This window comes from Danio rerio, chromosome 9 (assembly GCF_049306965.1).
Source record: "Danio rerio strain Tuebingen ecotype United States chromosome 9, GRCz12tu, whole genome shotgun sequence".
NCBI lineage: Eukaryota > Metazoa > Chordata > Actinopteri > Cypriniformes > Danionidae > Danio > Danio rerio.
This window is the reverse complement of record NC_133184.1, coordinates 46552885-46577500: the sequence shown is the minus strand read 5'-3', so window position 1 is coordinate 46577500 and position 24616 is coordinate 46552885. Positions and strand designations below refer to the sequence as shown.

The 24616-nt window shown below is 34.3% G+C and overlaps 1 protein-coding gene across 7 annotated transcripts in view; it reads right to left on the bottom strand.

Moving 5' to 3' along the window:
* Positions 1-24616, bottom strand: part of nckap1 (NCK-associated protein 1) — a 104241-nt gene that overhangs the window by 47924 nt on the left and 31701 nt on the right. For all 7 annotated transcript variants that reach the window (NM_001137665.1, XM_005167921.5, XM_005167922.5 and 4 more), the window contains 12 exons: positions 24103-24159; positions 23866-24008; positions 23664-23754; positions 21271-21408; positions 20266-20314; positions 17901-18057; positions 17697-17753; positions 14565-14768; positions 13208-13340; positions 12637-12718; positions 10182-10240; positions 3655-3800 (listed from right to left, as the gene is read on the bottom strand). In NM_001137665.1, coding sequence (NP_001131137.1) covers positions 3655-3800; positions 10182-10240; positions 12637-12718; positions 13208-13340; positions 14565-14768; positions 17697-17753; positions 17901-18057; positions 20266-20314; positions 21271-21408; positions 23664-23754; positions 23866-24008; positions 24103-24159 — 1316 coding nt within the window. The remainder of the gene's footprint in view (positions 1-3654; positions 3801-10181; positions 10241-12636; positions 12719-13207; positions 13341-14564; positions 14769-17696; positions 17754-17900; positions 18058-20265; positions 20315-21270; positions 21409-23663; positions 23755-23865; positions 24009-24102; positions 24160-24616) is intronic.

The window sequence follows — 24616 nt, the reverse complement described above, 5'->3', positions numbered from 1 at the left end:
ATAGACTGATTTCACGCGGCCGCCATTTTAAAAGTGAAATCGAGGCTGTGGTGGGAAGAAAATATCGCCTGGAGTAACACAGGAACATTGTGTGCCTGGCTGTATATCTTATCACTGAAGAGAAAGTGAAACACATTTATTATTTCACCGCCTTCCAAGTGACCCGGAGGTCCGTTCTGAATGGAAAAAATAATAAAAAAATAATAAAAAATAAAAAATGATATCAGGCCTCATTTTAAGCCAAGAAATTGGACTAGTTAGCTAACGTTGTCTTGCCCAAACACGATTTAGATACCATTAATCAAACTCAAGTTAATGAACTGATTCTCTCACTATATTAGACTTGTCACGATATTGAATTTCGGCACCAATTGCTACTGAAATTTTAAAAAACTGTGCATTTCCTGCTAACATTTAAGTGCTGTTGAGCATGTTCTTAAACAGCGCTGATTTGCCATAGTATTCACCAGTGCTCAACAGAAATTACTGTGATTGGTCGCGAAGGTCATCAGTTTACTGCACTTCACTGATGTTTATCGAGTGCAAACAGACGAGCGATCCGCTATTGACTTGACTGATCTTCGCAACTTTAAAATGCTCCACTGTCTTTGCATCTGTATTGGCACTTGGTGAAGAGCGGTGAACTGTTGACCTTCAGGGCCAATCACATTTCTGTTGAGCACTGGTGAATACTATTGCAAATCAACGCTGTTCAAGAATGCGCTCAACAGCGCTTAAATGTTAGCGGGAAATAGATGTTTTTAAAGTTTCAGTATTAGGACAACACTATTACAGACAACAAGAGGGTGTGCTACAGAGGACTGCATTGTTTTATCCCTCATCAGGTTACATAGCCTGAAGAAGGGAAGTGTCCCCACGGTGTTTACCTAGTGCCATGAACTGAAGCCTAGAAGGACACTTAAGCATATTACTCTTAAAGAGATTGTGATTTAGTTTGATGCCTAATTTGTTTTTAATTGTTTAAATTAAACTGAACTGAATGATATTAAAGTGACGTTTACACCAAATCTGCACATTTACATCACGCAACAGCTGGAGGTTTGTAGTCCACAGCATGTTGTTGAAATGTTTACAGTGCCAATCCTATACGTACTTCCGGTTTTCTTCCCACCGTAGCCTCGCTTGTGTTGTTTGAAATGGTGGCCATGTGAAATATTTTTTAATATTTTTCATAATATTTTTTTCTTCAGGACAAAGTCTTCTTTCTTTTAGTTTGGTTGGAATAAAAGCAGCTTTTATTATTATTATACTTAAACAAAACTCCACATTAGTCTCATTTTGGGTCTACTGAGGGGTTTAGACGCTTCTTTAGAAGTAGCACATGGAACAACAGGTCTTCATTTGTTGCTGTTTATTGTAGAGTTAATTGAACACAAAACTGATAACGAATAAACAAAATCAAACAACTTTGGCAACCAAACAGACTGAAGGTAAGGTCTAAAGACCATGTGCTCCCAGCAGGCCCATCTCCAGTTGGCCACACCCAGGTTTTTAAGCTTCCTCTGCAAATCATGATTAACAACATAAATCTTTTAAATAATGGCTCCTACAGACTCTTATACAGCGACTTGCCTAATTATCCTAACTCGCCTATTTAACATAACCTACACTGTAAAACCCAACAGTCAACTTTATCAAATGAAATGAGTGTCTATAACTCAAAACTGACAGAAGTGAATTCTACTCATTTGAAAAGAGTTTTGAACTCAGTGTTGAATGTACTAAGTTAAATAAATACCTCATTACTACAACTTAAATGGAGTGAGTTCACAGTACTCATATAGATTAGTTCAACTCAAATGGTTTGTTGCAATCAATTTCCTCAAACGGTTTTAGTTGTTTTGACTTATCGAGTTTTACAGTACTTCAGTTGGTTTGAGTTCTTTTCATTTATTGGGTTTGACTGTGCTTAAACTGCTTTGTTTACTCAAATAGATTAAGTTCACAATACTCATTAGGATTAGTTTTTAAACTAAAATGGTTTGTTGCAATCGGTTTTCTAAAATTAGTTGAGCTGTATTGCAGCATCTTGCAAAATAAGTAGAAATAATATTGTGCACTGTCACCAATTGGATAAAAAATTTGGCATTAGAAATTCGTTAGTAAAACTATTATGTTTAAAAAGTGTTCAAAAAAACAACAACATTAAACACAACTTGGGAAATAATTGTTAAAAGAATTTAAACTTCCCAAAAGGGCTAATTATTTTGAATTTAACATACGCATGCATATTTTTATTTGACATATTACGTTCTAAAATGTACATATAAGGTTCTCTTCTGATTTAGTTATTTCATTGTGTATTGAATAATGATTATTGGCAGACTGTTTTAGATTATAATGAGATTTGGGGTGTGGAGGAGCTTCAGTGTCTGTAACTGTGTTTCGTCTGTTTTTAGTTGTCATGTCTTTAAGGTGCTGTATGCAAGTTTTTTGACTCTTCTAAAGCATAAGAATACCATAATATGTTTCAGATATTTAAGTAACATGCTAAATGAACATACTCGTTTATCTGTAAAACAATCCGTAAGTAGATATACTGCTTTGAAAATGTGCATTACATGCTGGAACGCCCGTCTTTGTTTTGGTAATTTAACCCGCCCAATGCCAGTAAAGCCAATTATATTTCAGCACCTTGGGTTGCCTTGGTGTGATTCATTCAGTCAGAAAGGCTCTCAAAGTATGCGTTCATGACTAAAACATGACCTCTGGTGGACAGTAGCAGCCTCCGAAGTGAAAAGCAGATTCCACATGAGGTAATTGTTAATTAGCAAATAATATAAATATTACGAACGTAAACATTAAGTGAGCAGGCTACACTGTAACCTTGTGTTACATCATGTTACGTGTATCACAGTGATTTGCAATCTGGCCGTTTGCACTAGATGAAACACAACAGAAATTTGAATACAGCCATTCAGAAGCACAGAATAGTGCACTCACTGCATTCCAACAAAATGGTAAGGTTTATAATACATATTAAACCTCTTTAAGATTATTAAATGTAGACGCTGAATCACTGATATGTGTTGGTGTACACTAAGTCACAGTTCTGAAGTTCCATTTCAAACGCTATATTTTATTTTCAAGATCTGAGGTGAACTATCTGCTGCTGCTTTCAGCAGCATGGCAATAAACGAGGTGCACATGATGTGTACCTGAGATGATCATTGTCAGCTTTCTGTTTTTCAGCTGCAAGAAATAGAATCAGTTTCTAAAATTTAAATTTTAGGTGCTGGTTAAAACAAAAACTTTGCTTATTATGAGAAACATTCTTTCTATCAAGTCCCATTGCTTTTATTTAGAACACTGTTTAAACCAGCCTTTGTTGGTGTCGTCAATCTGGCAACCTGTTGGTGTTTTGAACCATGATTGCAATAGCTAGTTCAACCACTGGGTGTTAAACTTGCATACGGCACCTTTAAAAACAAAATGTTGCACCTCAAGGGATTATCCTCTAAATAATTTGAAATAAGTCTGATAATTTGATTTAAAGTAATCAGCGATTAAACTAACTTATTAGAAAAGTTGCAGAACCAAGACGAACTGAAAGTTTATTTTTTCTTCTAAAGCCACTTTTCTTGTTCAATCCGTGTCTGCTTTGCATGTCTTTTCACTGATTTGTGGTCATACCAGAATATGGACAGGTCAGAAGTCTCCACAAGCATCTCCACCAGAGAGTCCACCATCTTAGTGTGGAAGATGATGGTGTTCATCATCTTTCCCAGTTCTCTGTGATCTGCCAGTCCCAACGAAGCCTTGGACACGCTGGTGTAGGCCTAAACACAAAGACAGACATCATAGTTAGCGTTAATCTGGAAAGCTCATTAATTATTATGACAACTTTGCAAAATCATTTTCAGAAAAGCTCAACGGGCTCGATTTCCATGAGCAAATCCTCGAGCAAATGAAGAGCAACGAATCAGATTGGAAACTGGACCATGGGGAGAGTCTGAAGAAACTTGTGGTTTAATGTTTTACCATATCATTAACTTCTGAGAAGGCTTTCTGGGAAATACTTTCGTAAACTTGATACTTGCTGAATCAGACAATATCCAACCAACACAATTTCCTCTCATGAGCATGCATACATGATCAAATGAAGGCAGTATGCAAAACAGATTCTCTTTGGTGTTTGAGTAAAAAAAACGACACAGCTGTGCCAGTCAGAGTGTTCAGCTCTTGGATAACATAAGAAGTGTGAGAAAAGCATGGATTGCACAAGCTCTGCACTGGCTTTCATCATCAAAAAAAAAAAAAACTGGCCAATTCAAAGAGCGTGGCATGCCAGGATGATGCCACATGACATTCAGCAGGTGCTAAACTCACAACGCTTGTGGTTTTGGAGTCCACGGAACGACAATAAACATATCGTACAGACTTGCTAGTGTGGAGTTGAAAATGTATTAAAAAAAAAAGTGGGGCTTATTTTTAGATGAACATTTGCAGACTGCTGCTGGTCGTTTAATTGGCCATATCGATAAATAGGACCGCACCTTTTGGAAACGTACAGGCCAAATGCAGACGTGAACTGAGTGAACTGCTAGTTGTTATAAACTGGCAAGTGTTATCTCAACAACGGGTCCATTAAACAAGAAGAAAGCATGTTAAATTTATTGAGAGAAGAGAGCATCCCTGCTTGGACATCAGAGTCAGGGCGGTAATTCACTCCAGTCAAAAACGAAGGAGTAGTGACCTGTTCTAGTGCTGGTATGTGTGGCGTTTTATTGCAAGTATAGTTGGTTTCTTTCACCCAAAACATAACTGTCAAAAGTTTTATGACCTGCTGTCTTTTATCTACATCTTTATTCTTGCTACTAAATATATAACTTATATTTATATATTTTTAAATAGTAATAATTAAGTTTTACACATTCATTTTATTAAATTTTTTTTTTTTTTTTTTCAACTGAAAAATACTAAGCAAACTCTTCCATATTGAGTTTTGGCAAAACTTTTACTGAGATGTATTGTTGGTGATTGCATACCGTATACAGATGTTGGCCTGATTGAGTAGCATGGATAAAGGCTGTCTTTTAGCTACGTCTTTATTAGCCTTTTAAATAGTAACGTGTAAGTCATATATTTAGTATTTAAAGATATAGATACATTTTATATTTAAAAAAAAAAATCTGTGCTGCTAAATATATTTATAGAAACCATGACTTTCTTTTAAAATTTGAGACCTTAAAATGGGAGCAACAGAAAAGCCTTGCTTTGAAAATGTTTAATGGAGAAATAGCCTCCCCAAATAAAAACAAATAAACAAGAAAATTAAATAATAATAAATATAAGCAGGCATGGCAACCAGTGCAAAAGGAATTTAAATTAACTTTAATTCTAATAAATAAAAAGCTGGAAATGTAATTAATTAAAGCTATTAATCATAAGTAGGGACAGACAGAATCTGTAGACATTCTTTTGCTATTTCTGCACAGTAATTTTGAGAGTATAGTAACTAAAAACATGCATATGAAATAAAAAATAATAAACTTTTAACATTTGTTTAAGGTTTACAATGCAAATCCAATTAGAACCAATTGTTTCGTGAACAAAGTCTCTCATATAATGTATCAACTAAAAAGACAGAAAATATGACTTAAACTGTATTGTACATAAACTATATAAAAACTATCATATTATTCAGTAATATTTCTGAAATTAACATAAAAACCTTATATATTTGTACACACATTTACATAATATAATATATTAAATGAAGGACTCAAAAATGCCACGTGGGCCTAATTATATGCAATAAATAACTCATGTCTGGTTGAACTGTTTTACATATAAACAAGGCTTGACATTAATACCTGGCAACCCACCAAATGTGGGTAGATTTCCCGTGTCGGGTTAGACAGACAACCCCACTAGTCACTTTGGCTGGTTGAAAATTATTTTTAAATTGTCACTAAAGATTAGACTTTTAGTATAAGAACGTTTGTTAATATGCAGGCAAATGTGATCTTATAATCAAGAAGCAGCGCGACTGAGTGCTTAAAAGCTCCCATGTCCTGTTTCCTTGCGTGAAGCAACCGTGCCTGGAAACGCAACTTGTGTGATCATTTCTCTTTAAAATAGACTGGAAAAAAGTGGTGCTCATGCATGCACAGTCCTGCTACTTTCAAGAGCTCGAGATTTTTTGTAAGCAGCAGTGGTTGCCGCTTTCACTTAATCCCTTCTTTCAAAAGATTGTAAATGAGCCTAACGTTAACCCTGTGCGCACGGTCAACCTTTCATCATCGCACACAGAATGTTTTTCACCGGCTTTCGTTTGCTTACAGTTATTTTTGTTAATATGGTTTAATTATTATTCTTTACAATAACATTGTTTTAAATAGGAGATTACATTTATCTTTAGTTAACAGTTGATCTGAGACCTTTAGCCTGGACGGATTGCAGTGTATAGCTTTAGATGCATGAGAATCATTTTTTTTTTTATGTAAATTGTTTAAGAACATTTTTGTTGAATAAAAAGTTATACTTTGCTTGTTTTGACCCATTACTAGGCCCGTTTGGAATCTGAGCAGGCAGAATTCCGCAGATTTTGATTGTTTATCTACTACTGTAAATGTATGTAAACTTAAATTTATTCAGTTTTTTTATTAAATTCAGTTTAATTATTGACTAATATGAAAATTTTCAATTGATTTATTTACAATACAGTTTGTAAAATAATATTTTCTGTCTTTTAGTAGATCTTTTTTTATGAGAGACTTGCTTCGTTTACCAAATAAAGTGGATTTAAGTGGATTTGCACTGTAAGCATTAAATAAACGTTAAAAAGGTGTTATTTTTTATATATATATATTAAGGTTTTAGTTGTCATACTCCTAAAATAATTCCGCACAAATCTGCAGATTTTTAACGAAATTCTCAGCAGAAATAGCAAATAATGTCCGCAGATTCTGTCTGGCCCTACCAATTACCTAAAAATTGTGGCATGGAAATGATTAGTTTGGTGTGGCCAGAGAAAAAAATGGTTAAATCCTTAGTGTTGAGCTCTAAACAGTCATGTGAAATGAAACTAATTGCAATGCGACACTATGAGACCACAAGCCATTTACTCATGCTCATTGAGCAAGGTCACAATACACAAAAAAGTTAAATTATAACGAAGACATAGCACAAAATTAAAAAAGTAATTTTACCATGCCAAAGTCAAATTCATGCATATAAAATATATTTTCCCAACAACAAAATTGTGGCTAGTGAAACTGGCAAGTGGAAAACTATTCGCCACAGTGGCTGGTGATCAAAAAAGTCCATATCAAGCCCTACATATAACAGCAATTTAGCAATTGTGTGACTACAATTAGTCTAGGGTCCTGTCTGAGCATAAGGGGTTATGGAAATGCGTGTGAAACAAGAGCTTGCTGAATTGACTGTCTGGCTTTGTAAATAAAATTCAACAAATTCACTATTCAAAAAAACTGGGGAAGAAATAAAGTTCATAAAGTTTGTTTGTTTTGTTTTTAATTTCTTGAAAACAAAGCAATGATAAACAGCCGGTAATAAAAAAAAAATGGCTGGTTAATTTTCTAACGTCACTGGCTATTGGGAAGTTTGGTAAAAAATTAGTTTTAGGCCCTGTGCATATATATCAACTCACACACATCTGTCAACCACCCCTCTCTCTCACACACACACACACTCAGTCGCTCTATGGGTCACTGTTTAAATCCTTGAATTTACTTTGTCCTGGCAAACTGAGAGTAGTCTGAGCTCAAGGCCGCGCAGTGAATAAACGCTGCTGTTATTGGGGCCAATTTGTTTTTGTGGCCATGTGAAAGAGAGGACTCTGGCTGTGAAAAGAGCGATGGAGACTGGGAAAGGGCTCAAACACAGACAGCAGTTGTTCAGCTGTGAGGATTAATGCTTCGATTGCACTGATAGCGGGTTCTCCTCTTGAAAAAAGGGAACTGAAACCTTCCTGTGTGTAAGCCATGTCCTGAGTTCAACATGAAATTAAGCTTTTTGTGGGATTTGTGGTATCGCCACAGGAAATATACTGCCGTAATAAGTACAAATTGTGGTAACTAAAAAGGAAGTACAGTAAACACACTGGTTTAGTCATCTTAGTTGGCATGAGCCATGCACCATTTACGGATCATATGTCTATACAATATTACATGCAACTTTTGAACTTTTGAATTATAACAGTCAAGCTCAAGGTAAGTTAAGGTATTTTCCAATACAAAAATCATTTAGAACTTTTTTTATAATTATATTAGAGAGATTGAACAAATTTTAGAAAAAAATAAAAATCATAAAGATGATGTTATATGTGTCACTTGACACAGTTGAGCAATTCAGTGCAAATGTCAACCTTGCTAAGAAAAAAAAAATTAAGTTTTCACCGAAATACAGAAACCGTTTCTGGGTTTTTTGTGTGAGCAAGTATTTTACAGTACTTTAGAAACACTCATGCATCTGTCAATGTTTTCAAACTATTATATGTGATTACCAAAGTCACACAAATGTCAATTTCACATCCATCACATTCATAATGGAGAGATGTCACATCCATAAAGACACTTTTTCAGCATAATTGTGAAAATATTAAATAAAATAACACCAATCATTTTTGTTTCATAGTGAGCCAACTTGTATCCTTTTGATTATCAGTGTTTCTTTTGGGCTGTGCAGTTAAATTCACAGAATTTCTACAAAGCATGTTGTTTACTGTAAACTCGTCATTGTCACATCCATAACGCATGTTTATTTTTTAACATTTAAAGTACAAAACATGTTTACGGATTGATATTATTTGCTCCCGTAACTCTGTAGTCAGTTGTTCTGGGAAATATAAACAAAAGTTTCAATATAATGTTAACATACACTTTCAATGTGAACTTAAGTTTTGAGTTTTTATTGCAAATATAACATCCAAAACGCTGGAATTGCTCAGTTACATTGAGCTGGTTATAATATAGCTTGCATTATGTGGCAATACAATCAAGCATTTAGTTTATATTCCCTAATGGGAGTATAATGTTTATGTGGTAAAACTGTAAAACATAATTGACATAAGTTTCCTGACTTTCCATGATCATAATGACCCTACATGTTGATGTAACTATTAAAAAACAATTGAGATAACAGCCTAAATAATAAAAGGTTTTAAATATATATATATATTTAAAATATAAATATATTTTATTTATTGGTGTTATGTCAAAAAAAAAATAATTATATGTATGTATCTATCTATCTATCTATCTATCTATCTATCTATCTATCTATCTATATATATATATATATATATATATATATATATATATATATATATATATATATATATATATATATATATATATATATATATATATATATATAGATAGATAGATATAGATATAGATACATACATATAATTTTTTCTTTTTTGACATAACACCAGCGAAGAAACTTGACACAGAGGAACATAAAACGTTTAAGGCGTGCGCCGTGGCTCACGTAAACCAGGCTTTACAGACAACACAAGGGTGTGCTAAATGACTAAATGTAAATGTAAAATTTCATTCAAGTTGATAAAGCTTAGTTTTTGAACACAAAGCATTCGTTTAAGAGGTCAGATGGCATCTCTGTTGTGGGACTGGGCAGGACAAACACACAGGAAACACATTTAAAAGCTGCGGGACCATCCCAAACACTGCAGTCCCCACACGCACATCCTCAAAAACACATGAACAAGCTTGTCTCTCCATCTCGATCTCCATTTCCAGCCACCCACATGCACAGTTATTTCATGGAAAAAAAAGTCTGCGTATTCCACAGGGATGAAATCTGCTGTATTTGAGCCTGGATGAAAGACCAAGGCTCTTCTTCAATAATCAAGAGTTTCAAAAGTACAGCATGCATTGTGGTTCATTTGTAAGCAATTCAAAATTAAGTCCTTTTTTCATTCAGCACGTAAAAATGTTGCTTTTATTAGGAAAACAACAGTTAAGCAAATCTCTACAATAAACATTCGTCAGCATGAAACTTTGTGTTGTGCTGTCTTTCAAACTGGGGGAGCTTTAGTTGCTTTATGTAACTTAGAATCTGCTAATTAGTGAGAGGGAAGCTGAGATAAGAGTTGTTAATTATGTCTGATTGAGATCAGAGGAAGCAAACACCGTGTATTGACCAAGCTCAGACGGCGGAGATCATCTTACCTGAAGTCTGAACCAGTCCAGCCTCATCCCTCTGAAATCAAACACTTCGCCATCTTCAACTGCAACACACACACACACACACACACACACACACACACACACACACACACACACACACACACACACACACACACACACAATTAAAAAACATCAGAAAAAGTATATAATAATAATAATAATAATAGTAATAATAATAATAATAATTATAAAATATATATTAATAAATAATAATATCAGTGCAGCTGGTTCGAGCCTCGGCTGGGTCAGCTGGCATTTCTGTGTGAAGTTTGCATGTTCTACGTGTGTTTGCGTGGGTTTCCTCTTTGAGCCCTGGTTTCCCCCACAGTCCAAAGATAAGTGGAATAGGTCAATTGGGTAGGCTAAATTGTCTATAGTGTATGTGTTTGTGTGTGAATGAATGTGTGTGGATGTTTCAGAGTGATGGGTTGCAGCAGGAAGGGCATCCGCTGCATAAAATATATGCTGGATAAGTTGGCGGTTCATTCCGCTGTGGCGACCCCTTATTAATAAAGGCACTGAGCCAAAAAGAAAATGAATTAATTAATGAATAAATAATAAAAAACAGATAGGGAGCTCTTAATATATATAATATAACATGTATGGATGACATAATATAAATAATATGATTTCAAGTACTTATGTAAAAACCATTTTGAGGGATGTAAACAAAGCCAATAGTCCCAAAGTTTTTTTCTGTTTTACATATTTAATTTCTACAGCCTCCGGGAATCCAAAAAGAGCCACATATTGATAAATAATGTTATGACAGCTGCTTTAACATTACGATATGATTGAATTGCCTCCTGTAAAAGTTATGAAATACTTTGATAAGAAGCAGGAAATGTTCATGGGCCAATGACATGACCACAATGAAATGGTCTATTTGGAAAAATATCACATTTTTAAACTGGGGTTGGAAATGGCAAATTTAAATTGTATTATATATTATTCATTTATTTTCTTGTCGGCTTAGTCCTTGTATTAAAAAAGCCCCTTCCCGCAGCAACCCATCTCTGGGAAACATCCACACACACATACACTACGGACAATTTTAGCCTAACCAATTCACCTGTACCGCATGTCTTTGGACTGTGGGGGAAACCGGAGCACCCGGATGAAACCCACGCGAAGGCAGGGAGAACATGCAAACTCCACACAGAAACGTCAACTGAGCCGAGGTTGAATCAGCGACCCAGCGACCTTCTTGCTGTGAGGCGACAGCACTACCTACTGCGCCACTGCCTCGCCGCTCACATATTATTAATTTGCCAATTTTTATCCATAAAAATCAGGTGATAGTCATTTTGACTTGCAAAGTACCAACTTTTCTTTGCTGGATTTGGAAAAAAATTGCAGAAATCATTCTAATATTTTGATTTGGTGCTCAAAAATATTGACCATTACTGTTGAAAATGGTTATAAATTATTTTTATAGCAACTCTGATACCTTTTCAAGACTGTTTAATTAATAGAAAGGCATAAAATTATTATTATTTTTGTTATAATTAATAATTTTTATCACTATTTCAATTCCAAAATATAAGAAATATGATTAGAAGATTGCTGGGTTTTGATTTCTAGATGATTTTTAATCTATTTATTTGCATCCATAAACGGTACTTAGAAAAATAAAAGGTGCTCTTTGTTTGGTTTTTTTTTTTACTTTAGAAAATTTGGCAATGTTTATTAAGTACTGATAGTATATACTATTTTATGTGTTGTCTATGAGCTTGCTCAATGAGCATTAGTATTGATAATGTATACAAAAAAAATAATAATAAAAAAGTATTTAATAAGGCTATCATGATGGTCAATGATGATAGGCATCCTTTATCATTCACCTTTAAATTGTTACCATCGAACATTGATATTTTGTTTCCAGATGCGTAAGAAATAGGACAAAATTATAACTTATTCCTTAAGCAATTAAGTTTTTTTAATACCTCCTCACTTAGTGGCAGTTGATGGCTAGTAGACTGGATATTTATTTAGAGTAGGGGTACCATGGTACTTAAGGCTTTTAAATGATTTATTCATATAGATGCCAAATGGGAAATGTCAGATGTCTTTGTGAATGTACGCTGCAAATGAAATCTCCCTACGGGGACAAATAAAGTTAACTAACTAACTATATAAACTATTTTTGTTGAATTTTTGATAAAATAGTTATACATTTCATTACCATGACACACAGGCTTTACAAATTCTAAAACATTTTAAAATATATATGAAATCACACTGAACTGAGCTAAACTGAACTGAACTTAAACACTAAAAACTGAACTACACTGTTCCAGTTACTGAACCACACTGTTCCAGTTACTATGACCATTTATGTGAAGCTGCTTTGACACAATCTACATTGTAAAAGCGCTATACAAATAAAGCTGAATTGAATTGAATGAACTGGGACATAGAAAGTAATGTTCACTACCTTGTTTAACACTGAGAGAGGTCATAGTGTTCACGAAGGACGACATTATGATGGACTCGTCCTCTGGGCACACGGACAGGTTCTGCAACAAAGGAAGACACAATGATTGTCCCATTTGAGTTTGCCTTTTAATATGAATGCACCCTGAAGAGTAAGACTTTCTGCAGCTTCTCAAAGCCAAATGACAATACAAGCTCTCCATCTAGTGGAGAAGTTCAGGTAGTTCACTTCAAGGCATTTTTACATGATGAGGCCAATGAAAAAGATGACTACGTGAAAGAATTGCCCAACCAAATTATAGAAAAGCAATCAAGGTAAAACAATGTAATCAAGTGATACAATACTAGCTCTCTATCTAGTGGTGAAGTTATGGTATTTTACTTCAAGTTGTTCTGAGACGCTTTATGAAAGATCCTGTGAATGATTCATAATGTGACTAATGTTCATGTCTGAACCACACAACTGCACATGACTTGTCCTCATCTAAAGAGAGCACTAAAAACTGCTCTCAAATGTACTGTATATGTTACTGGTCTGTGGGGAAAACTTTATGCAGTGTGGAAATTCTCACCTGTACAAGCTCATTGAGCACCACCGCGTCAAAGCCGGACAGGTACTGAACATAGTACCTCTGCATCACCGGCCCGTACTTTCGGACGTGAGCCCTCAACTCCTCCATGTAGAAGATCAACTCTGCAATGTGCCTGAAACAAACAAACAACAGCAAAAAAAAAAAAAAAAAAAAAAAAAAAAAAAAAAAAAAAAAAAAAGGAATTAAATGTAAAGACCACTTAATTTTCATATGTTTTTCCCCAATTATAGTCTCTGCTATGATTATCAAAAAAAAAAAAACATACAGGAATTAAATGTAAAGACCACTTAATTTTCATATGTTTTTCCCCAATTATAGTCTCTGCTATGATTATCCAAAAAAAAAAACAAAAAAAAAAAACAAAAACTAGGACCAATTCTAATAATATTTTTTCTAACCTCCACAATAGATAGGGCCATTTTACAAGATGAAACTAATCTAATGAAATTAAGCTTTTAAATCATTTTTTATTTGTGTCAGTGCGATATGCAGTGAAATTATTATACAACTGCCTGTGACCTCAAAAAAATAATATGAATAAGGATCTAAATTATAGACTATAAGAATTAAAAACTATTTTAGAAATAGAAAGAGATGTTAATAGCTACACCAGAATAATAAAATATTAAATAATAGTAAAAACCAGATAGGAGCTGTAAAAATATAAAACAAAACATACACAGGTACTTCAGTACATGTAATCATATCATATCTTAAAACTAGGGTTGGGAATGGCAAATTTAAATGATATGGTTTATATAACATTTTTGGTCACATATTTTGCGCATTACATTTTAATAGATTGGTACTGATAAGCTTGCATACTTATGGAGAACTTTTCATATGCAAAAATAATAAGGCAAAATTGATAAAAATGACAATAAAATACTAATTAAGATATATTTAGAATGATACAATAAGATGTATACAACGCAAGGACCTTGGAAACTAACCAATGTTGTCCTAAACAAAACATTTCAATATTAATGTAATCATATAATTTATTAATTAAAACATTTCAAAAGGATTTATCACTTGAAATGAAATAAATGTTAGACTAGAAAAGCTGTAAAATAGCTTGAACTGAAATTAAATTTTATACTAGGCAAGAAAATACTAAAAACTAATTTAAGTTGTTTTAAACTAACAAAATAAAAAAGTACATCGGAAAATGAATAACAATTTAACTAAAATAAAAACTGATTTAAAAATTCAAAGAAAAATATCAAAGCAGCTCTAAAGTATCACTTCAAAGCATTTTGACTCAAAAACAACTCAAACAGTTTTAAAAATGCACAACTATAGTATAAAGACTTGCTGAGGTGTATGGCTTTACTTGTCAATGAAGTCATCTGTGCTTTTCTTTTGGATGTTGTCGGCATGTCTGAGCAGCCAAATGATCTCATCACGGGCGAAGGAGAGTGCCATGAACACAAACAGAGCCTTCGGACCCAGCAATCCAGGCTGATCTGCCAGTACTGTGGCTAGCTCTTTCAGGGCAGACCTCAAGAACTTACGTCGTTCTCTGTGCATTGAGCCCCTGGATGGAATAGGAGATACATAAATACACTTGGTTTCTGCAGGTTTCATAAAGTCAAAGTTTAGTGTGCTTTCCCACCAAGATGTTTGATTCGGAACCTGTCGCGTTTGCCCTCTTAGCGCTGTACGTTTGGGCATGTGTGAATCCTGCAATCATGCTCGGATCCTTGCCAAAACAATTGATCTGAGATCAGCTGAATTAAGTGATCTAGGCTCGATTGAAAGAAACTCTAAAGTGGTTTGGTTGTAGTGAGAAAGCAATATGTAACAACTAACTAACAAACCAGGCTATATCACAGTGTATTATCGATATGTAATAGGAATATACAGTTGACGTCAGAATTATTAGCCCACCCCTGAATTATTAGCGCCCCTGTTTATTTTTACCCCCAATTTCTGTTTAATGGAGGGAAGATTGTTTCAGCACATTTCTAAGCATAATAGTTTTTAAAAACTTATTCTAATAACTGATTTATTTTATCTTTGTCATGATGACAGTAGATAATATTTTACTTGATATTTTTCAAGACACTCCTGTACAGCTTAAAGTGACATTTAAAGGCTTAACTAGGTTAATAAGGTGTACGAGGCAGGTTAGGGTAATTAGGCAAGTTATTGTATAACGATGGTTTGTTCTGTAGACTATCAAAAACCAAAATTAGCTTATAGGGGCTAATAATTTTGTCCCAAAATTGGTTTTAAAAAAATTAAAACTGCTTTTATTCTAGCCAAAATAAAACAAATAAGACTTTCTCCAGAAGAAAAAATATTATCAGACATACTGTGAAAATTTCATTGCTCTGTTAAACATCATTTGGGAAATATTTAAAAAAGAAAATAAAAATCAAAAGGGGGCTAATAATTCTGACTTCAACTGTATATATGCTATTAGAAGAGAGAATGATGGGTAGAGATTTAGTTCCTAAAGCAGGTCGCACACCAGAAGTGCCACACAGCACCATGCATTTTAAAATTCTAAACATAGGTTTCTATCAGGATACACACACTCAGGACGCGGCTCAGGACGCAGTTCATTTTTCAGCCGCGCCACAGAGCGCCATCTGATTAGTTTCATGTTAAATATCATTCGAATGTGCGCGTCTGGTGTGCGATACTTTAAACTGTCATGTGTGCGCCGTGTCGCTTCTGGTGTGCGACCTGCTTAACAGTAAAAATTTGGCCAATACAATGTCCAATAATGGACAAATGTCCAATACAAAAGTGAAAGCATGCTATCCATCTGAACTATTGAAAATATATATAATATCATTACGTTTTGGTTAACTCCACCTCTGATATGGAATAAATGTATATTTATAATACAGCCCTTGACAATTGTTATGAGGTTTATGCATGAGAAATTATTACCACTGATTTATATTTGGTGTTGACTATGATTGTAGCTGTCACCATTTAAAGTTAAAGTGCACATTCTCTGATAATGTCTCATTTCTAAATGTCAAAAATGAAAATAATGATGAATAACAGCTGAGCAGGACACCAGCCCTCCAGGACTGAGTTTGGACCCCTGATTTAAGACCTATAAGATAGAGCTGCAGGATATTGGAAAAATCTGATATTGCGATATTTTATTTATCTGCAATAAATATTGTGATATGAAAACAGTTTAACAAGAGGGTTTGAATAGCTCTATTTGATCATTTTCTGGAGAGTCTAATGCTGCGTTCACACCAGACTCAGAAGAAGAGTCAAGCACGAGTGATTAACATGGTAAGTCAACGCAAAGACTTGAATAGACATCCTGCGGCACGATACACTCGAATGAGGCGGCACGAATGATGCGATTTGCATGAATGAAGCGACGCAAGTTGAGCGTTTTGACCGATTTACATGCTTATCGCGTGTTTCATGTTAATCGCTCCAGTTTGAAAATCTGAACTTCAAGCGGACATTCGCACCATGTTAACCAATCAGTAGTTTGCTCTTTTAGGGGCGTGATTATGACGTAGCGCCTGTTATTGGGTGTCCGAAGGAGAAATTCTCCAGTCAACAGTTGATCAAACTGGGCTTGGCTTATTTAGACGCACCACTGAAAGCTTCCATCATCCAGGTATAGTTTCTGGTGGAGTTAATGAGCTCATAGAGCTGGGTGCACCTTTGAAAAGATCTAGTGGACTCAGACATGGCTCTAAACAAATCAACGCTGTTTTTCAGCCTTCATTAAGCACATAAACACAGCTATTCTCTCAATAAAATCCATGTTAGCCATTTAGCAATGAAACTAGAGTCACCGGGCAGACAGAATCCCTGCCTGAAGCGAGTAAACTCACAATTTTCAAGTGACTGTTTTAGGTTTATCGTGATTTATCCGCGCTTGCCACGTCTGGTGTGAACACAGGATAACAGCGTTCAGGCACAGAAATTGAATAATCACAATGCAAAAAAATGCTTTTCTTACTTTGCTTTCTCTCGTTTCTAGTCCAAATATTTAAAAAAATAATAATTTAAGCATGTACAAATATTGTTTTTCATTAAAACAGGCAAAGTTAGCTTTCAGTGGGCTACGTAAAATAATCTTGTTTTCACTTTAAAATGTAGATATTTGGACTAGAAACAAGACAAAAAATTATAAGCAAGATAAAACTTCTTTTTTTTGCATAAAACAAACAAATTCTATATAAATACAGTAATGAAATACAATTCTGTAGCCCTCGGTCTGATAAAATTCAGACTTAACATTGCATATCTTGCGATGTGACTATTGCAGATGCGCACATTGTGATATCGATGCTGAAACAATATATTGTGCAGCTCTACAACAAGACATTCTTTTAGTGAATTTAAGACTTTTAAGGCCAACAATTTTAGATTTGAAATTTAAGATATTTTAAGACCACTAAAGATCACTAAAAAAGGCAGCACCGAATGTAAAATGAGGTCTAGTTAGAAATACTATGAGGCCACTTACGCATGTGAAAGAGCAGATTCTTTGCATTCACGAATATCATTGACACGTTTGTTGTAACTGTGGAAGAAAAGACACACACATCAAGATCACAAACAAAACAACAGTAAGTCAAACAAAACATGTAAACTAAACATTACATTTTTTACACACAATAACCAAATTAACTAGAAAATGTGAGACTGCATGCTGGTAGAAACCACTGACCCGCGAATGTTTACGAAGAGATCCTCTGCAGCTTTGTGAATGTGGAAGACCTCGTCCCTGAACAGACAGAGACAGGTACTGCTCTGAAGGGCCAACTTCCAAAGACTGAGAGCCGCAGGATCACTGTTCAGAGCCGCATGACACAAGATGAAGCCGACTAGAATAAAAAACAGAGAGAAAGAGAGACTGTGAGAAACATTATTATGATCATTTTTACTGATGTTTATTGTGACTGCAAGGCATTTTTACACATCACCTAAACGCATGCACAGTTGTGTATTTTATTCACTCAATTATATTTTTCTCTATATTTTAAATGCCCATATGATATGATTATAATGATATAACAATATATCTGAAAGAGAGAAACAGTTGTATTACATTTTTTTTTATAAAAAATGATTTTATTCATTTTAATAATCTTGATAGTCTTGATAGTTAATAGTCTTTTTTCTTATTTTGTGTATGTATCAAATAATTTTGTGTGTGTGTGTGTGTGTGTTTATTTTTATATACTGTATATATATATATATATATATATATATATATATATATATATATATATATATATATATATATATTTATAAAACAGTTTTGTCTGGTTCTTGAATCTGATTGGCTGATAGCTGTACGATATTCTGCAAATAACAGCACTCTTCACACTTTGACCATTTCATAGGGACAAGTAAAGGACATTCTACAATTTGACAAATATTGCAGCTGTTGGACATCATAATGCACTTTTGAGGCTTTTTTAGTTGAGAATGTAGTTGTTTAGATTACAACTATTCAGTCTATAAGGATAGTGCCTATTTGTAAATATTTATAATTTTGGAGCATCGGATTCAATGCACGGGCCGCCATCAACCTGTCTGAGCAGACCAAAGAAAGTGACGGTTGTTGTTCCGCCACAAGATGACGACAGAGACTGCATAAAAAGTCCTTCAGGGAGAAAAACAGTATTTTCTCTGCGTAATTTTAGGGTGCTTTCACACCTGTGAATCGATTCAGTTGTTCCGAAACAGAGATTAGAATTGTTACATTGTTGCTCTTTGCTCTTGGAGCGGTTCGCTTTCACACTGCAAAGTTTCTAATCGGACCAAAAGAGCTAAAACAAGTCACGTGCGAGTAAACTCTCCTTACATTGGTCAGAGTGTCAGGGTTTATTTTGCAGCGTCCTGCTCAGCTGTCAGGAGAGGTGGTGATTTGGTGGTGATTGAAAGGGTGCGCGCGCGTGACGTGTCTGAGGAGAGACACGGTGGGGAGGGGTGAGAAGGGTGCGCGATGATGCCTATTTGAGGACTGGGAGAGAGACACGAGATTACCGGGAGATCATCACTCGTTTGCGGGCATCCGGAGACTCGCGAAACTTCCCGCCTTACTCATAATTCTCTCTTCATATAGCCGTAAGCCTATTACATATCCATAAAACACTGTGATATAACCGCGCTCGGATCGGATCGCTTTCTCACTGCAATCGAACCGCTCCAGGGTTCGTTTCAATCGAGCCGAGACCACCTCATTCAAGCGATCTCGGAGCGATTACTTTGGCGCGGAACAGAGCGCGATTGCCCTGTTCACATATGCCAATCGAACCGCGCTAACTGGGCAAACGAGATACGTTCCGAAACAAAAGTGTAGGTGTGAAAGCACCCTTAAATTACAGCTGAAGAAATCATTATAAATCAGGTAAGTGACATTTTTAGTGGATCTCTCTTTGTATGTTGTAGTGCTGTATTTATACCACAGAAACTGCTAGTGTTTGCGTTGCTTTGGCTTTTTTGGGGTTAATTATTGTGATATCCTGATTCCAACAGAGAAATACTGGGAAATCTCTTTAGACTGATGGCATTTCATACCATTCAGCATTATAATCTTAAACGGTAAGCAAAAATGACCTGTTTTGGCATCACTTTGGGCGTTTCGCTATAGAGAATCATTCAAATACTAGATCTAAAGTAATGCTTGTGAACTGGCAAAGGTTCCTGTTGTTCTGACGTCAGCTGCAGATGTGAATGAATGGCAGAAGTAGTTCCTCATACAAAAATATTTTGAGACTCTCCATGTTTGATTTTCTTTTTTATATACACGATTACACTGTTGAGCTGTTGTATAAACACAATATCACACTTGTAGCAGTGCGATATGGCTGTATATTGTCACTAGTGGGACACTAAGGCACTCGGCCGCAACGCACGCCTCCCATCAGAACTGATATACAACCACATTGCACTGCTACTTGTGTGATATTGCTTATATGTGTGTGTGTGTGTGTGTGTGTGTGTGTGTATATAATCACAACAAACATGCACCGAAATATTATACAAAGTATGTACAAATTCATGTTGTTTTCAAAAACACTTACAGACGATCCATTTCTCCATGGTGTCCAAGGATAGGTATTCACAGGGCATCTAAATTTATTTTTTTTAACAAAAAAAAAAAAAAAAAAAAAAACAGATTTTATTTTAGCAAACACTCAAAGTTCACATGTGCCAAATAGAAATGTACAATGCATCAAATGGAATTATACAATATGGCTTTAAAACAATCCTATATATATATATATATATATATATATATATATATATATATATATATATATATATATATATATATATATATATATATATATATATATATATTTAATTATATTAATTAATATTTCATTTATAATTTATTTATAATTAATATAATTATATATTAATAATACATATATTATAATATATGTATATTTTAATATTCTAATAATTTCAATATAGAATTCATTTTATAACAGTACAGTAAGTTTACAGGTAATGAAAATGTTCACTGTTCTATAAAATAACTGTGGTAATGCCTAATATAATATTACTTACATTATACTTTACCAATAAAATTAGCTCAAAACAAAACCTGAGCAGAACACATTTAAGGTAAAATAATTTAAATGAGGCAAATCATTTAAATGAAATATTCAATGAATCCCTCATTAAGACAGGAACTTCCCTCCACCTCCAGTTTTAGAGAACTTACAAGTCAAAAAAATAGCACAAAAACACATTCATCAAAATAGTCACTGATGCATATCAAATAAACCACACAATGCTATATTTTTATCCTAAATTTGTATCCTGGTGTGCAATATTGACAAATCAAATTGACTAGTGTTTGATTATAGTCAATTTGATTTGTCAATATTGCACACCAGGATACAAATTTGTGCAAAATTAAAACTAAATATATAGATAGCATTGTGTGGTTTATTTGATATGCATCAGTGACTGTGTACCAATGAAAAGTTTCAAATCCGCCTGTTAGCATACTATTTTAAAAGACAGAGACAGAGTTAAACAAAAATAAAATAACAAGAACTATAACGCAGCCTGACCGTGTCAGATTGAGCTGGGTTGAGCATAGTGCTGGGAGCGCTAATCAAACTGAGCAGCTGAGCGTTTCTCCACTGATCTGCAGACAGATTCCGGCGTGGGTACACCATCTGCAAGGAGACCAGCGCATCTGACAGCGACTGTCAAAACACAGATAGAAAGACAAGAGGGGAAAAAAAGACAGATATACCACATTAAACCAAGTCCTTCATACGAGACGCCAAAGTAATGGTGTTTTCTGATGTCATTGTATAGCAGGGCTGCATGATATTGGAAAAAACGAAGGGCTGATTCACACCAAACACTTTGCTTCTAAAAATACGAGTTGCAACATTTTGGATCAATTAACAGATCTAAACAGAAACCCTGCTTCCGAGATCTTCTGATTGGTCCACTGCTCTGAAACAAACAGTGATAAGCTGCACAACTTGTGAAAGTTCAAGTCAGAGGTGTCTAAACTCCTGAAGGGCCGGTGTCCTGTTAAGTTTAGCTCCAACACACCTGCCAGGAAACTTCTAGTTTACCTAGTAAGAGCTTGATTAGCTGGTTGAGGTGCTAAACTCTCCAGGAGACCAGCCCTCCAGGACCTAGTTTAGACACCCCTTCTTTTTATTTCACATATCGTCTAAAAATGTGCAAGCGTAGTGATCACACACATCGGTCAAGCATGTATTTACATTGAAAACCCTCAGAAAATGTGTATTGGAAAGTAAAAACACGTTGTGTGAACTGCCCCTAACATTTCGATATTTAGTTTTTCAGGAATATACACGTCAATATGAATACAACTTCATTATTTGAATAGCTCTATTTGGAAAGAACTGATCATTTTAGATTGATTGGGGAGATTGTGTTTATGAATTATGCTTAAATTTTTTTTAAAAATCTACAATCACTTCTAAATATGCTCTGAAACTGACAGTGATGAGTTGCACTGCGAGTAAAAGTTCTTTTTAATTTTACATGGCGTCTAAAAAATGTGATGCAAGTGTAACAATCACACATTGTCAAGTGCATGTTTACATTAAAAAACACCAGAAAAGTTGGAAAGGAAAAACATTCTGTGAACTGCATCTAACATTTCGATTTTTAATTTTTCCTTGATATATATATATATATATGCCAATATAGATACAATTTCACTAGTTGACTTGAATATGTCTAATTGGAAAGAATTTATAATTTTAGATTGATATGGAGATTTTGTTTATGAATTATGCATAAAATATAATAAACAGTCCACAATCATAGAGAAGTACAAAAGAGCAAAAATACAAATGAAATAAGAGCTATGGTTTTTAAGGTGTCTAAGAGTTTTCAGTTAAAATAATACTGCATAGTCTTCATTGAATTTAAAAAAATAAAATAAAATAATCATTAAGTAAGGTACAAATTGTACAATTTCAATGCCTGAATGCTTTGGAAATCCCCATACAATTACATGCCTCAAAAAACACATGTTTTTATTTATTTTATTTTTTTTTACTTTTACTCCATTATGTTTACAGTGTTGGGGAAAGTTACTTTTGAAAGTAATGCATTACATTATTGAATTACTCCACAAAAAAGCAACTAGTTGCGTTACTTATTTTTTTAATGGTAAGTAATGCATTACATTACTTTTAAATTACATTTCCTTTACATTTACTTACCTTTGCACTGGCTTGATATCTTTCAAAACTTACACTAGTTTTTTTCTTTTTATTATTTTTTAATAGAGAAGCTCTGCAATTAACAACACTCTATAATCTACACCTTAATTTTTAATCTTCATTTAAGAAAAAAAAAAAACACATCAAAAAACTCTAATGTAGGATAATGTTATCTTTTGAGAACTTCCTGACCCCAGCGCCATACATGCCGTAAATACAGATTAATGAAAGTTTAAAGCGATGTGTTTGCTACTTTTGAACTTTTCGTTGTATTGGTTAAGTAAAATCACTATCCGTTGAGGCAATCGCCTTATCCTTTACTTCAATGTGTTCAAAATATTGAAAGAACTCTATGATTGCGAGCAAAAATCAAATGTAATTTTAATCAAGCAATTTTAAGATAATTAATTCAAATAAAAAGTACCTCACATTACATTTTTAAAGAGTAACTTAAATATTAGTACTTAACTTTTTTCAAGTAATGCGTTCCTGTGTTCATTACTTAGAAAAGTAATATCATTATGCAACTCATATTACTTGTAATGCATTAACCCCAACACTAAGGGTTAAACCTTTCAGTGACTCCACAAATCTCCTGTGTTCTAAACTATTGCTCCTGCTCAACCAGAGTTACGATTTAACGTTACGGATCCTGCGATGCGACTATTGTGGATGCGCACATTGCAATATCGATACTAAAACAATATATTGTGCAGCCCTATATTATAGCATGCATATTTTACTTTTCCATGAGGGACAAACTCCTCCATCATCTTTTTTAGTGGGTTCTCGTAATCCACAATCATCTGTCCAAGCCTGGGGTATTCTCGATCGCTGAACATGGAAAAAGAAAATAATAATAAATAAATAAATCGGACATTAGCCACATTCACACTAGAGGAGAGTCTATAGGTAAGACGCTATATTATCATTACTATGCATTACCTTGAACCGTGTGTCATTTCATGGGCATAGTTGTAGAGGCCGATTATCGCTTTGCGCTCTTCAATTCGGGAAAGCAGCAACATCAGGGTAGTGTACGTCACTACCAAGTCCAGGTAGTTCTTTGTGAGGTCAAAATTTACAGTCTGCATTGTGTTAAAAAGACACTGTGTTATACATCTGCCAAGTCACTGAATACAAATGAATCATTCAAAGATTATAATCAATGGCTTTACTCACAATGTCAAAGAAAACTTGACAAGCATCAATAGTGTTCAGCAGTTCACAAACGTGGTCCTGAAGCAACAACATTAGACAAAAAAAATTCAGACATATTGATAATATCTATCTATCTATCTATCTATCTATCTATCTATCTATCTATCTATCTATCTATCTATCTATCTATCTATCTATCTGTCTATCTGTCTATCTGTCTATCTGTCTATCTGTCTATCTGTCTGTCTGTCTCGGTCTGTCTGTCTGTCTGTCTGTCTGTCTGTCTATTTGTCTGTCTGTCTTTCTGTCTGTCTGTCTTTCTGTCTGTCTGTCTATTTGTCATTCTATCTATCTCTGTCTGACTGTCGTTCTGTCTGTCGTTCTGTCTGTCTGTCTATGTAAAATTATGATTATTTAATAAACAATATATCCAATAGAAAATATTAGATAATTTCAAATCAGTCTAGACTAAAAGTATTATTGTTTTTGTTAATTATAAAATATATTAAAAATATATATTAGATCTAATTGAAAT